This window comes from Caloenas nicobarica, chromosome 12 (genome assembly GCF_036013445.1).
Source record: "Caloenas nicobarica isolate bCalNic1 chromosome 12, bCalNic1.hap1, whole genome shotgun sequence".
Classification (NCBI taxonomy): Eukaryota; Metazoa; Chordata; class Aves; order Columbiformes; family Columbidae; genus Caloenas; species Caloenas nicobarica.
Window position 1 is genome coordinate 1,192,982 of NC_088256.1, and position 15,673 is coordinate 1,208,654.

Sequence of the window (15,673 nt, forward strand, 5' to 3'; positions counted from 1 at the left end):
GTGTCACTGCGAGGCTGAGGTGGGGGGGGACAGGAGGTGGCACGGAAGGCAGCTTCCTGCAGGTCCCACTCCACTTTTGATCGAAGCGTTCTTGCTATGAGCCTCAGCAGGACACAGGGCTCCAGGCTCGCTCTGAGTCACAGCCACAGCTGATTCAATAATCTGCCTTCCAGGACAGGGACGTGCTTGTTCCGCACCTGAACACACCCCTCTACAGAGCCCAAGGAGCTGCTATGTATTTGAAAGCTATTTCCTCCTCTGAAGGTCTTGCAGTATTCGTTCACCAACAAAACAACTCCTGGAACAGATCCATCTCTAAGAAACAGCTCCAGATATAATCATTGCTTGAGGAACGACTCACAAATCAAGCTGCCGAAGTCAGAAACTGCTTTTTAACACAGGGTGCGCCAGCTTGCATTCCTGCCTCGTCCCTTCTGCTGCTGCCCAGATGCATTTTTGCTTGGGCTCGAGGGCAAGTCTGGGCTGGGGGCACCTGTTGAGGTGCAGTAGGGAGGTGCTGTGGGGCCAAGGATGCTCCTTGCCCCTGCTGGGAGTAAGAAGCTGTACTCAGGGCTGTGTTTCTGTGCAAGCATCTCTGACAAGGGCACCGGGGAGAGGGCAGCGGGCTGCTGGGGAGGAGCGGAGCTCAAGCAATCCCCATCCTTGTAGCCCCTGGGAATGCTGCCTTCATCTCCCACAGAGCACAGGGAGGCTTGGCTCTTGCCCTCCCACTCTCGCAGCATCTACCTGCAGAGCCTTGACCAGAGAACTGCCATGAAACCTCAGCTGAGCGCGATCACTGAGGAGGAGGCACCGCGTCCAGGGCTGCCGCTGCTCCTCGTGCTCCACCAGGCCTGGTGGCCTTCAGCAGATGCCAGGGTGCCCTGAGGTGGGGACAAAGTTCTGTGTTCCTCCCAAGGGGAGGGAGACATGGACTTGCCGTCCCTCAAGCGAAGCAGCTTGTGGCAATGAAGGCAGCCTCTCCTGAGCCGCACGGCAGCAGCACAGGGCAACGGAGAGCAAACGCTTTGCCCCGCTGGCCCCTTTTGCCATTGCAGGGCAGGGATGTACGTCCCTATGAGGAGGAGAAGCCGCTGCGTGGGATGGTTTCTTCTGCCAGTCTGCCGTGTATGAACGCAGGGTGTAATAGAATGAAGCAGATGTTGTACAGGCTCCCCCTGAGCTGTTTGCCCTCACAGGGATATTTCACGGTCTCACCAGGCCTTTGCAAATCTCCCCCGGAGACATCCCTGTCTCTTCTGCTTAATCACAGTCCCCCTCTGCTTAGCCTTCCAGCTCAGACTTCATAACCATGTCTGGCCCAGCTAAGCAGGACCTTGCAAGAGACTGCCCAGGGGAGGGCACCGCACATGGGAAAACCAGCAGATTTAAAGCTCTGTGGCAGCTCTGCCCTGCGACGACGGTGAGACTTGAGCCCTGGCAGGCATTAGCAGGGTCAGCACACGAGGGAAATGAAGGTGCAATCTTCACCTTGCAGCCTGACTGGATCAGCCTGAAAGGCTTCTGGCAGAGAGGAGAGACCCATAAACCTCTTGAAAGCCACAGCCACCCAGATTTAAGATCTCAACCACCTCCCTGCCCATAAGCAGCTCTGCCAAAACCCTGGCCTTTAACCCTAGTATGTCCCACAACATCTCTGGGGAAATCTGAGGGCCCCTAAGAGAGGGAAGGAAGGCAACAGTGCTGCCTACCACGTTGAGGATCCCACCACCACCTCCCAGTAGTGGCAGCCGCTGTCGATGAAGACGTTCCCTGCCGCACCATAGCATCCTGTCCCACTGAACCTCTCAGGCGTGTGGCTCTTCTTCAAGGAGCTCTCGTCCTTCTCCATCTGCAGCCCATCGTTGGAGATCTTCAACTTCTTGTGAGCCATCTTGGGGTCCAGCTTAAATGGCTGACCTGTTAGAAGAAGACGCATGCATCAGGATTTATGTTTGTTACCATCACTGTGCAGGCACGACATGGAAATGTCTGCCCCAGGCTCTTCAGACATCCTCCATGAGCCAAAGGTTCCCCTGCTAGCCAAGGACACTGGATTACAGATGACCAGCAAGATGCCGAGACACATCCATGTGCCTCGTGCATCTATGGCCACGGGCTGACCTGTAAGCCATCAGTCCCTGGGCTGCTCCCGTGTCCCCAGTGCCTGCAGTGATGCTGGAAAGAGAAAGCAAGTCACCGCTGCCCATGCCTGCAGGCAAACGACCACCCCAGGCACCGCCAGCAAGACGCGGGCAGCAGGGGCCAGAGAAGCACCTGCTCCTTGGGCTTATTCCCCAGCCTGGAAATTGCTCACCTTCCCAGACCACAGGGAAAGGAGGTGAAACTCCAAAATGCAGCGAGAAATGAGCAGAGGTGAGGCCCATGCCCCCTGGGGAGGATCCGGACTCGGGCGCAGCCAGGCTGGGCAGCACAGCACGTCGGGCAGGGCTGCATCGTCCTGGCAGGGATCCTCAAGGGTGGGGCTAGGATCTTCCTATTGCACATCACCCTCTTCAAACACCTCATTCTCCATCAGAGCGACTCCCTGTTAGGAGGGCAAAACGTGGCAGAAACGTGGGTGTTTCCAGGGAGTGGGAATGGCACTGAAGATGTCATCGGGACGCACCGTGAACCAAATGCTGGCAGAGCACGTAGCCTGAAACTGAACAGATCCATACTCGATCAGCAGTAATGAGAGTTACATGAGCACAGGGGAGAACAGACCCATAAGTGCTGGTGCCACAGTACCAAATCGCAGAAGCAGCGCCGCAGCATCACGCACATCCCCGAACGCCCCTCGGCAGCCGCGGCAGACTGCTCCCTGGAGCGCAGGCTGCGATTACGTACTACAGGAAGCACGCCTGAGGTTTTTTCTGTGCTTCTCCGCTGCCAAACAAGGCCTCTACACTCAGAGAGGACAGTCTGGGCTGTGCACGCCGCGGTGGAAAGCACATCAAAGGCCTCAGGTCCAGCCCACGTTCAGCAGAGCTGGAAGGGAGGCGCGAGACCAGGGCCAGCAGCGAGCACACACCCCGGGGCTCCCGCTGCAATCGATGGAATTGAGGTTGATGGATTTTGCAGATCTTTCACGCTGGCTTGAAACGCAACTGCAATTCCTTTGTTACGTTACCAGCACACAGGAAGCCAAACCATCTCCTAATTGACACACACTGGCTGTCCTGCTCACCTGGATAAAACCTTCCTGAAGATCCACCAGGCCAGGGGAACATCTGCCCTCCCTTGCATCAATAAACACCGTCTCTTTCGGGCACCAGCTCCGAACACGTTCAACAACGAGTGCTACGGATTTCTCTGAAAGGCTCCAGTTTTTGGTGCTACACAACCTTGCTGCCAAACTAACCCTCACTGCTGCCAAGCCCAGGTCTTGTGCGTGCATGGACACGGGTGGCGATGGGGTCAGGGAAATACTTGCAAACACAGACTTACTCAGTACAGAGGGTCGGAGGCTTTGGTGTGGCTTCTGCTGGGGCTGCTCGTGGGCAGCTCTGCCAGCAATGCTCAGACTGACACCCAGCTCCCGAGCCTCCCGTTGCCCTGCCAGAGTGTCTCTGCTGAGCCAGGTTTAGCTTTTTGAGGGGTAGGGAGGTGGGTGAATTCACAATCCCTTTTGCCTTTTTTTTTTTTTTTTTTTTTAATCCTCCTGTAATAGTTTAGGGTCATTTTAAGACCAGGCGTGGAAAGGAAAAGCCAGAAGGCTGCATTTTGAGATGCCCAAAACGAAGCCCTCCGCTTTGGGACGGGGAAGGGAGAAAGGCAGTGGTTTTGGGGAGCGCCTCTGCTCCCTACTCCAGCGTTTTCCTGTTACTCTCTTTGCTCTCAATTCAGGACAGACTTTGGCTCCTCTATACAGCACCATTTTTTCAGTACAGCTAAATGAGTTTGCCCAGCCCTGAGGACCTCCCGGTCCATCCCTACATGGTCACAGGCTGCAGGTACAGACCGTGCCTCAGTTTACCCCCCTGTACAACACAGGAGCCTCTCCGGGGGTGCTGAGGGCTGGTGACCGACCCTTTCTGGCTGCTGCTGCAAGAAAAAAGCTGCTCTGGGAAACTGCTGCTCCATCCTCACCCTCCTGCGGGGAGAAGGGCACCCACCCCCAGGGAGGCTGTGGCAGGGAGCCCCGCCAAACCCGCAGGAACCCCGTGTCGAGAAGGGGCTGAGCGTGGGACAGTGGGGTTTCACGAGAGCGGAGCGTTCTCCTATGGAGGGTATCACCAGAGGTGGGAACGCCGCACCAAACGTTGCTGCATCAGCTTGTTTTACTAGCGCTGATGACAACGTGATCGGTGAAAGTGTGGATGGCTGTGGCAGGAGCCAGCTCTTCCGAGCCACCGCACCCGGCCAGGGACAGCAGCGAGCAGATCTGCTCTGCTGCAGCCGCTCAGCGCTGGCACCAGCAGGGAGCCCAGCCCGATGGGGCGAGGGGCATGGATGTGCATTAAAGACTGCTGCATAACGCAGGAAGAGCAGGCATGAAATTAAATTGCACGTGCAACTTAATTCTGGTGCTTTTAAAATCCTGTGCTCTCGGCTTTGCAATTTTTTTTTTCCCCCCCCCCAAGAGGTTTTTCCATTTGTAATTCCCTGGTTTTTTCTTAAAGGGAACTGCAAAGTGGAGTCCCGATATACTATCAACTGCACATGAACCCAAATCAACAGCACGGTTGAACGAAAGCTGCTGCTGAGCAGTAGCAACAGCAATCTCCTTTCCACTGGACAGAAAAAAAGTCCTTCATGCTCTGCCCCAGCCCACATTGCTCCGGGAGAGATGTGTAAAATGATGGGGCTGTGTTCAGCCTATGTTTGTTTTTGCAAACAAAACTCCAAAATGCTGTAAAGAAGCAAATTGAGTTCTGGTGGTTTTTGTCGCTGTTAAGTTTTCATACAGTAAAGAGCATATAGATACTTCATAGTATCTCTATAGCAATTCATCTACTTTGGCACAAAGCAAAGTCAATAGGGCAGCTGCAGCAAAACACCTTAAATAACTGCAAACAACTTAAAAAATGGGATTTGGTGCCTGGAGCAGTCCCTGGCCTGGCTCAAGGAAGGTGCTGCGGTGCACGAGGAGCTGTGCTCTCCTGCATGCTCCTGTTTTCAGCTGCGGACACCGAGGCCTGGCGAGGAGAAACTCCTGCACCAATGCTATGCAGGGAGGGGGTTTTTAAGCCAGGGCCAGAAACCGCTGCACGCAGCAGCCGGTAGCATCACCGCGGCAAGGCTGCAGAGCTTTCCTGTGCAACTCCGTAATGGAGCCCATCCACGCTGCTCTCTGATACCCGATGGCGGCTCGCGTTGATTTTCCTCTGAGCCCAATTTGCTAGATAATTGAGTTGAGAGGCCTGAAAGTAAAGCTGCGAATTGGGAGTGATCCCTCCCTCTTTTCCTCTAGCTCTTTTAATATTTCTGTAGCTATCTTTTTCTGGCAGTAATGCAAAGAGACAAGCTCTGAGAAAGTGAGGTATAAAAATACTTGGCTCCATCAGGAGGGAGACAGCCAGAGCCCTTTTCACAAAGACAACCCCTTTTTAAGGTCAGCGTGAGCAACCAGAGCCCAGCCCTTGTCGCTGGTTTGTGCTGACACATCCAGGCCCAAGGGCTCAAGTAATATTTGTAGACAGTGCGCTGTGATGGGCAAAGACGGGATTTAAAAAGCACACAGGCTGGGTTGCAAAATCTTGCTGAGGACAGAGGGCATTTCAGAGGGCACAGCCGGGTGCCTGCTCCCATCTGACCCCCTTCCCAAAATGCCGCCCTGGCACTGGGAAGCAACACAGATTTCGCAGACTCTCAGTGGCTCCAATCTCAGCTATCTCAAATCCCTGGCATGTGAGCCCGGCTGGGTCCTCTGCATTTGCGGCTGCCTGCACCGTGCACCCACCCGATGCTGTGCTGGACAAGGCGGATTACGGGAAGATGCTGGAGGATTCGTGACTTGAGGACAGCACGAGTGGGAGAAGCAGAGGTCCCCTGGCACAGGGAGGGCAGCAGGGCTCAGCCACCACGGCACTGCCCAGCCAAGCCACGGGGCTGCCCCCAGCCCCGGGATGCTCCCAGCGTCCCGGCTGCCTCTCCATCCTGTGGGAAGCACAAACCAGGATGAAGGGAGAGGAGAGGATTACATTTTTCATAGGCAAGGGAAGACAGATAACTGCTTTCTCACAAATTCAGCTTGCTGGAATACTCCCTACGGCCTTTTGCTGGTTCATCCATCCACGGTGCCTGCATGGGGCTTGAGAGCCGTGGGAAACTGGCCAGCTCCAGGGCTGGACACAGCAAGCTGCACCCTCTGGGGTGTTTATCAGCTTAATCGTACTTCCTTTCCCTGCAAAGTCTCAAGCATCGCAGTGTCTGAGCAGAGAGGAGGAAACCCTGGCTGGCCTTGGGTATGCAGGAGCAAAGAGGGAGGAAGGGATGGCCAGCGCTGCCACTAGGAAAACATTCAGGGTTAGTGAAGCAGGTCAGTGGTGTGCTGGGAGTGGAGACGGGCAGAGGGGAAGAGCTGGCTGGTGGGACCCTGCAGGACGCCTGGTGCCCACCCAGCTCCCCAGGGCCTCAGAGGGCTCTGGCCACCCATCCATGTGAGCAGATGGGCTGGCTCTGGATGCTCCTGGTCACCCCTTGCTCCCCAGAAGAAGTGCACAAGGGAGGGCAGCATGGTGGCAGGAACGCGAGCCTCACTCATCCTGGGTGCAGATAAGAATATTTAGTTTTCTATCTACTTCAGCAGTAATTTGTCTGCAAGACAAGGGCTGTTAATGGAGTGGTTACACTGTCAGATTTTCCTTTCTTGATGCTTCATGGAAGGAATCAATTATGGTGAAGCTCAGCAGGTCCTGCTGTCAATACCAGCTTCAGCATGTTGACAAAGCCACCTGGAGGGACAGCCAAGATAGGGCTGTGGGTTGGTTTACACGAGAGCCACAGAAGCAACCGGACCAAGATCCTCCAGAAGCACGAGACAACCGCCGACATCCAGCTGGATGGATGAGGAGCAGCCAACCAGCTCCATCGGCGAGGTCAGCGCAGTGGTGCCGCCGGAGCAGCGCCGCCCAAGCGTGCCGCGGAGAAATGCTGGGATGGGCACGTACTCCTGCTCTGAAGAAATGGTCTCTGTCCTTGTTGCAGACGTCCACCATGGTCTGCCCAGCACAAGAGCAAACCGAGCCGCAGGAACCTCCTGCCAGCCCTTCTCTTCTTCCTCTCTGCCCGCTGCAGCAATGTCTCCGACCAGCCATCCAAGATGCCACCCATGCCTCATGTTCAGAAGTAGGCATGTACAAAACCTGGTGGACCCGTGACCCTGCAGCTGGACAATCGACCTGGTCCGCAAGCCCTCAGACAGCTGCCCCGTGGTCAAACAAACTCAAGAACACCATGCAAACAAACTCAAGAACACCATGGGGCACAGGACACCTTGCAAGGCATGACAGCAGGGATTATCATCCTCCCATCAGACATCATCTCGAGGAAGCAAAGCTGCAGGACTGTAACGTTGAGTTGTCGAGTCACAGGAAAGCAATACATCCATCCAAATCCATGAATCTTTCAACAGACCCCCTGCTGGGCTGCTTGCTCCTTAGAAAGCAACTGCACCAACGTGATCCTGATCCTGTCATTAACGGGGACCTTGGAAACCATCGCTCGGGCAGCAAACTTCTGCTGCAACAAACCCACCTCTCCAGATGAGATCCAACTGACGTTTCAGACCTAATGGGGATATGAACCACCCCATATTAGCCCAGGAGGTCTCACCAAGTGATGCGTAGATCCGAAAGAGACAGAAATGTGAGTGACAATAAGGCAAGTCCGCAACGGTCAAGGCAAGGACCATGAAAACCACCTTCCCTGCACTTAATTTACTACCGGAGCTGGGACCATTCCTGTATTCTGGCACTTTCATCCACTTCTGGACACTTGCTAATAAATAAGACCTACTCAGGTCCTGACTCAGCAAAGGAAGGTTTCTCTCTGTCACTAAACCAAAACTATTCTCTCAAGCTCTTCTGTTCCAGCAGTTTGGGAACAGATTTAGTGCGCACCGACAGCACTGATGCTGCGGAAATCAATACGTGTCTTGACACTGACCTTCTGGCAACGAAGGAATCTCTCCAAACATCACTTCAGGAGCAGAAAGAGGGCTGCGAAACACGCTAATTGGCCCATCTCCTCGTCAAGCTGCTGAAATTGCCACCACGGTTGCAGCAGTTGAAAAGTGTGTGCTATCTTCTAATCACCCACTTGAAAAGGAGAAAACCCTGTCGCCACACAACGACAAATGCAGGCAGAAGAAACGGCCAGCGAGGATGCGCTGGGGATGAAGCACAAAGCGGCAGCACCTTCAGCCGCCACCGCCCCTGACGACGAGCAGTGAGCGCCCCAAAGGAGCCCTTGTACGTGGAGGCTGGCCACAGAAAGAAAGCATATCAATACATATTATATATATTGCTAAATCAAACATTCAGAAATTTAGACATTTCCCTAAAGACTCTTTGCGGGCTGCAGACAAATGCTGAAGCAGTGGCGGAGGTGGGTGCCCTTTAACACCAAGTGCTGTTTCCTCCCATCGCCCGAGCAGGAGGCGCCAGGATCAGTTCCTTGGCCACTCGGTCGTGTGAAAGGAGCTCCTGGCACACGCAAAACTATGGTTGTACGTCACCATTTGTGCAGCACTTCAGCTGAGGCTTGCTTCAGACTCCAAACATGCAGGAAGCTGCTGCAGACACTTCCCTGCAACGCAGGCTGTTCAAAACCTGATTGGGCTCTTGTTTAATCTGCTAAATTGAGTTCCTCTCGAAAGCGGAGCCCTCAAGGAGCACGGTGGAATCTCTGATGACTGACAGTTAAAAAACCGAAACAGTGATCTCTGTCCCCCCCGAGCTGCCACCAAGGCAAACCACCCTCGCTCCTCTCGGTGCCCCTGTGTCGCATCATCGCGCTCAGCTTGTCAAGCCACCCATTCCTTACTTCCAGAGCCTTTCAAAGCACAGGGAAGCACTTAAAAACAGCAACTGCAGAAGGGATACATTTTTAATAAACAAGGCAGAACTGGATCGAAGTTTGCTTCTCGGCAGCTTCCCTCCAGCCCCGGTGCTACGCTGCCTTTACTTAATTTCATTTGGTTTAAAGTCGCGCAAAGAAAATGAGGGGGTGGAGGCCATAAATCATCTCGAAAGCCTCGTCAAGGCAGGAGCGATGGCAACGTTGGGAAAGGAAACATACGGGAGGGCTGCGCTCGCCGGGGCTGGGCAGGGACCGTCCCAATGAGTGTCGGGGAGACGTGGCCACGGAGCAGGCAGCTGCGGGCACAGACCTGGACAGACGGCTTATTTTCTCCCTCGACGCCTCAAACCGATTCTCCCAGAAATGCCCTCCTTTTCGGGACGGGTTCAGCCCTGCTGCCCTCTGATTTTTGATCGAACCTCATTCACTCTAATTTCCCTAAACGTATTTAACCCTCTTTGGCTGTCCCCAGGGTGATGTGAAGTGTGACCTCCTTCCTGCTTTGCGTGTGGCTGCAAAGCCCCATCCATTACCACACAGACACTTCAGTCTCCTTATGGCTCCCCAAAATCACAACCATCTGCGCGCAAAGCCACACACGAGCACACAACTGCCCCGAGACTCCGCGCATCAGCCTCGAAAAGCCCAGTGATGTAAAGCGACCAGAAAGATGATCTCCTTCATGATCTCCTAAATCCCAGCTGTCCCAGGGACCTGTAGCGACGAGCTGACGGGAGCCCCAGGCAGCGTGTGGGGCAGCAGGAGACCATCCCTCGAGGCAGGGACGGAGCTGAGACGCCAAGTGAGACGGGCACGTCGAATAACTTAAATAACTCGGGGGGCTCCATCACGCTGCCAGTATCTGCAGGCTCACAGGGAGCAGCTGAGCCGTTCCCCTGTGACTCAAGGGCCAACGAAGCTGCCCTCCCACCACTTCCAAGGCACGGCGAACGCCCGGGCACCTACTGTTTGTCTTCAGCCTGGCGGGTTCACTGTTCCGGCTGCCTGCCTGGTTGATGGCCTTGACGAGGAAGATGTAGCGGGTGCCGCTCTGGAGCCCGTGGACAGTGTAGTGGTTCTGCTTGATGTTGGGGACGATCATCCAGCTGTCCATGGAGTTGTAGAGACCTGCGGCATGGGAGAGCAGGGGGAAGATTTATTCACAGAAAGGACAGAACACGAAGCCCACGTGCTGCTAATGCAGAACTCATGACCACGCATCCCTCAGGTGTATTTATTACCCGCCTGAGAGTTAAGAGCACTCGCAAGAAAATTTCTGTAGATGGCAAACCCCAGCAACTCAAAGAGCCTTTTTAATTATCACATGAAGGCAATGATTGGTAAGGCAAAACCAGGGGTGGGGCGCTGGCACCTCGAGATGCAGCTGTGGGAAGTGATGAGGAAAAGGGGCAGAGAATGGAGGAATTCAACCAGGGACACCTTCCAGCCAGGGCAGTCGGCACAGGCAGCAGGCGGCGCCCGGAGGAAGGTGATACCCACCACCATCCTCTCTTGTTTCTTTACTCCTGCACAACAACCTCTCTACTGCTCTGGGGGCTGCAATATGCAATGCCGGCAGCAGAGAGGGACACGTTTACACCTTTATCCTCCTCCTGCATGGTGCTCGGTGCTCCAGGGTGGGAAGCAACAATCCATGTCCAAGGGATGCTGATGCTTTGGGTCCTTGTGTAGGCTCGTCTGCAGAGCGGTTCAACAAGAATTACAGCTCCCAGTGAAGGGAGCAGGATCCAATGCTTGGAGAACATTCAGGAGCCTCAACTCTTTCTGGAAACAGAAAGGAATTAAGAGCCCAAAGACCCTGGAGGCACTAAGCCCTAATGCTGCAGCGGTTTGTGCTGCCGGAACTGTGGGGTCCAGCACGTACTGAAAATGTAGTCTTGTACCTAAGGTGGGACACCATAGTGCTCCAGGGAAGGAGAAAAGCACCGTGTGGTGCCCCAGATGCTGCTGCTGCCACTGGCATGGCTGGGGTGAGAATAACCTGCACAAGCGTCTCGAGAGCCAGCGCCGGGGGAAAAGGATGCTGCGGGTTTTGGGAGCAACCTCGAGTGCCGGCAGCGAAGGGTCAGGGGCTGCGAGCGCCCAGGACCATCTGCAGCAGCACTCAGTAGCTCTGGGCTCTCAGAACAGCATTGGGGCAGCTACCACGACATGGGACTGTTGCTTTAAACCCAAAGAATAAGGAGGAAGCTCAGAAGCAGTAGCTGGAGGCTTCTCGGATCCAGCAGGTCTGGAGGCGAAAGTGAGATGATCTGTGAGGAGCAGGTTGCGAATTAAGGGTTACTGGAGGGGGCTTTTCAGCCTCCTATGGCCAGCACACGTGTGCACAGCTGGAAGGCAGGAGCCTGGAGAACGCTCCACACCTCCTCTTGTAAGGCTTACATCGGGGTGTTTGTTTATCTCCGGTGGCTCGCTCAGCTGGAGGACAAGGGCAAGTTGCAGTGATTGTCAGCCTGGATTTGATTTAAAATATACGTGGAAATGGCCTAGGGGAGCAGAGCAATGTTATTTGAAGTAGAAAATAAACCAGATGTGATACTGATTGCGTCCTACACACAGAGCGGCTTTCATCGGAGCACACAGCTTTCAGCCAAGCACTGGTAAGTGTTATCTCCCTGCAGACAAAGACCAGCTTTGGGTCCTTCATTGGAAAGGACAAGGTGGCTGAGAGATGAGAGTCTGAGAATGATTTGGCCTCCCAAGCAGGTTTCTTTCCCAAAACAACCAAGAAGGGGTTGGCCTTGAAGGCTGAGGGCTCCTGTCCTTGCCAAAGCTTAAAAAAAAAATCCCTTTTTATTGCAATTTTCATCATCCATAAAAACGTCCGAGTCCTGCTGAGCTCTTGGCTTTAAAGAGTGTGTGCAGGGGATGGTTTCCACAGGCCAGCTGTGTGCTCTTTGAAAAGGCATTTCCTTTCATGGGAAGCCTGCTCGTGCCCCGGCTAGGTGAGCCCCAGTGCACTATTTCCAGCGTCTCTTCACGCATGGGTTCGGCCAGGGCTCAAACACCCTCATCACCCAGCCCCGACTGTGTTATTTCAAGTGACGACATATTATTCGTTTTTCTCCTCTGAGATGTTAACCGATGTTTTCTTTACTCCTTATGAAGAGCTACCCAAGACGGCCAGGGAAGACACTCCCGGCGCGTGTCCCTCTGGGTTCTCCTCCAGAGCTGCCCTCGCGGTTCCTCACCCTGCAGTCTCCACAGCCCCCACCATCCTAACGCCCGTGCCAAACCCAGGCAGCCCCCAAGGCTGGGTACGTCACTGATTCCCAAGACCCTCAATGCACTGGACCAGGCTGCCCGGAGAGGTTGTGGAGTCTCCTTCTCTGGAGATATTCTAAACCCACCCGGATGCGATGCTGTGCGGTCTGCTCTGGTGAACCTGCTTGAGCAGCTGGGTTGGACTGGATGATCTCCAGAGGTCCCTTCCAACCCCAGCTATTCTGTGAGTCTGCGTCCGGAGTCCAAGCCGTGCGCCCAAAGCAGCATATGGGGAGAGGTAGGAGCCAGACCCCTCCCCGGGGGGCCCGGCACAGCCCCAGGGCAAGGGCGCAAGTTGCAGCAGAGAAAATCTCGGTTAGATAAGGAAAAAAATTCTTGTAGGGTGGGGAAGAACAGGAGTAGGGCCCCAAGAGCTGGGGACTCTCCATCCCTGGAGACTGTCAGTGCTTGAGAAGCAAGCCCTGAGCAACCTGAGCTGCACGCCAGCCTGGCTGGCACGGAGTGCAAAGACCTGCAGGTGTCCCTCCCCATCTAAACAACCCAGCGGTACCAGCACGGTCCACGGCTCTTCCTCAGCCCGCAGCTGCGGGGGAGAGGGAGGCTGGGGGCCGTCTAAGAACGGAGCCAAAGGGGTTGCTGATCTCTCCCAGGCTTTCAGGGGAAGAAGAAAACGCTACCGACAACACGCTGGGGGAGGAGAGGAGAGCTGAGCAGGGGAAATCTGGCTGCTGTAGCACCAGGTACTCACAACTAACCCCCGACCAGGAGGAAATAAATCGCCTTGTCTTCCAAAGCGAGGCAAAAGGCTGGGGATGCAAGTTTTCTCAGCTTTTGAAGTCGCAAACAGTAACTTTCTCTGGCAGTTTCCTGCGTATTTTAAAGTGCACTTAACAGCCTTCCTGTGCCGTAACACTGCACTTCCAGTGCCGATGTCTTCCTGATCAGTGAGATGAACTAACAGTGGCCCAAAACTTCCACTCGGGCATTTTGTCAGCGCTTCCTACAATGGCAAGTGCTACCAAGGCAAACCAGGAATAAAACTTTGTTGCTCAAGACATGTTCTGGGGATGCTATGTTGTTCCAAAGCGTTACTTCAGCAGGAGGGACATGCTGGAAACTATATTTTTGTTCTCCCATTACAACATCGGTATTTTTTTCTTGTATGAAACAAGCACTTTCCCTGGACTCTGTCCTATAACCCAGCCCATAGACTAACTTTCCTCCAGAACGCAAAACCCCTCCAATTTTAGGAAAAAGGCAGTGTCACAAGAATCCATAACAGGTACATATTTCTGACACCTTGAGGACTCACTGGGCACCCAAGGGAATAAATCGGTGCTGCTGAGACTGACAAACAGTCCTTGGCTTTACGGCCGAACTGCTCTTCTCCTCTCTCTGCACTTCTGTGGAAACCTGAAGAATTCCATTTCCTGCGAGGACAGCAAAACCAGCTTTTTATTTATTTGTTTGTTTTTTCCAAATAAACCTTCCTGACAATGAAAAAAGAGGAAGACTACATGGCTCCTGCAGATGTGACACATCTGTCCTCGGGAAGGGGGTCACAGTTTCCCAGCCTGGCTATTTCTATCTGCAAGTTTATCGGCTCTCCCTAAAGACAAGCCGTGGCGCTAAAAACCTTAGTCCAGGTCTCTTTTGATCCATTCAGGTGTATGGGAAGGAAATTAAATAGACATTCCACACATGCCTTTAGTGTTAATCCCCTGAAAATATCCGGCTCATTTTACCATCCAGCCTTCGGCTGATCAGGATGTTTGATGAACATTGCCTGGCTGATGTCAGAGCAGAACTCCAGCCCTGCTGCTGGATGCGGCAGTTTGAAGGGGGAGGCACGACCACCCGCATTCTCAGCGCGGCTGCAGGCAGAGCCTGCCCAGGACAGCTCGGCTTTGCTGGGCCCAGCGTTGCTTTGTTTGGGTGGTAGGAACCCTGTGGGGCACAAAGCCCTCGGCTAACAGCGATGCTGACGAGCAGCAGCACGCTGGAGCCCCCCTCTCACAGCCAGGATACCCTTGGAGGACAATTCTGGGTTTTAAAGTCCTGATCTTTGGAAGAGTGGCAGGAGGTCACTGGGAAAAAAATGATGCTTTGCCAGAGGTGCTCTACCTCACCCCAGTTTTCAACAGATCTCTCCCACCACCTCCTCTCTCCCTTTGTTGTTTGTTTCCTTCACCGCCTTCACTGCTTCTGTTTTCCACCGCGCCCAGGCAGCAGGACCAGGGCCAGAGCGCATCCTTTCAAAGTCACCATCATCGCAAGCTCGCTTTCTCCTGCTCGCCCTGCCTGAACACACACCACGCCAGCAACCAGCCAGCCACCCATTGCGCAGGTGTCTCTGGATCCTATCCCCTCCCTCCCCAAACGGTGGAGCCAGCTGTTCGATGCACTGTTCAAATATCTGTAATATTAAAAAAGCCGTAACTACCGTAGTCTTCATCGAATAACAAATATCCCGGAGGGAGCTTCGCATCTAAGAGGTTGCTGTCGTGGTAAGACTGGGTGCAGGTTCAGCCCTACGAAACTGTTTTAAAGCTGTCCTGTCGCACTAAAAGATGTCACAGCATGGAAAATACGCTGAGCACCCCACAGTCCATAAAGTCCAGGCTCTCCCAAAGGAGCCGGATGCTGCACTCGCAGCCACAGGTTCCTCGCTGTCTGACCACAGCGCTTCTGCAGTGAGCAGGTACCACCACAGACCCATCAACAAGAGACCACCTCGGTCCTCCAATCCCATTCCTGCCAAGCAAATTTGTATGGATGTGGAAAAATACTGAGGTATGACATCTATTTTCAGGAAAAAAACACCAGGAGATGTGCCTCGATATTGTTACAAAGGGTATATAAATCACACCTAAGTCCTGGCCCACCGAGCCGCCTGTATAATCCCAGGGCATGGTGTGAGATGTACAGATCTGGTGGCTGCACCTCTAATGCACCAAACACTTCACCACGCCAGAGGGTGCAGACACCAAGTCCAAGGGCAAATCAATTCCACTATGGACTCCCAGCACAAGGGGTCATCCATCATTTTGGTTAGAGCCCTGAGCAGTGTCCTCAGGGGATCCTTCATTGTGCTTTCCTCCCCTAGTTCCCACACTTTAAACCTGCTTTTTCTTGCCAAACTGGACCACGGTCCCCCAAACCGAGCTGGCACACAGTGACTTACTGATGAAGTTGGCTTGGCCAGTGAAGATGGTGTACTGGAGCTCGTAGGAGCTGACGCTGAACTCATCCTCCGAGATCCAGTGGACGGTGATCGTGTCGTGGGAGGCTGTGCAAAGCTCCTCCCGGACGGATGGCGGGTTTGGCGCTGCAAGATATCACAGGTAACATATTTCGGTAAGTTTGTGCTTTCTTTTCTTAATGTACCTAGGGCTTTTTC

At 54.0% G+C, this 15,673-nt stretch overlaps 1 protein-coding gene across 2 annotated transcripts in view; it reads right to left on the reverse strand.

Moving 5' to 3' along the window:
• The window catches only part of MID2 (midline 2), a 114,825-nt gene that overhangs the window by 4,669 nt on the left and 94,483 nt on the right, over positions 1-15,673 (reverse strand). For both annotated transcript variants that reach the window (XM_065643510.1, XM_065643509.1), the window contains 3 exons: positions 15,458-15,601; positions 9,994-10,155; positions 1,713-1,920 (listed from right to left, as the gene is read on the reverse strand). In XM_065643510.1, coding sequence (XP_065499582.1) covers positions 1,713-1,920; positions 9,994-10,155; positions 15,458-15,601 — 514 coding nt within the window. The remainder of the gene's footprint in view (positions 1-1,712; positions 1,921-9,993; positions 10,156-15,457; positions 15,602-15,673) is intronic.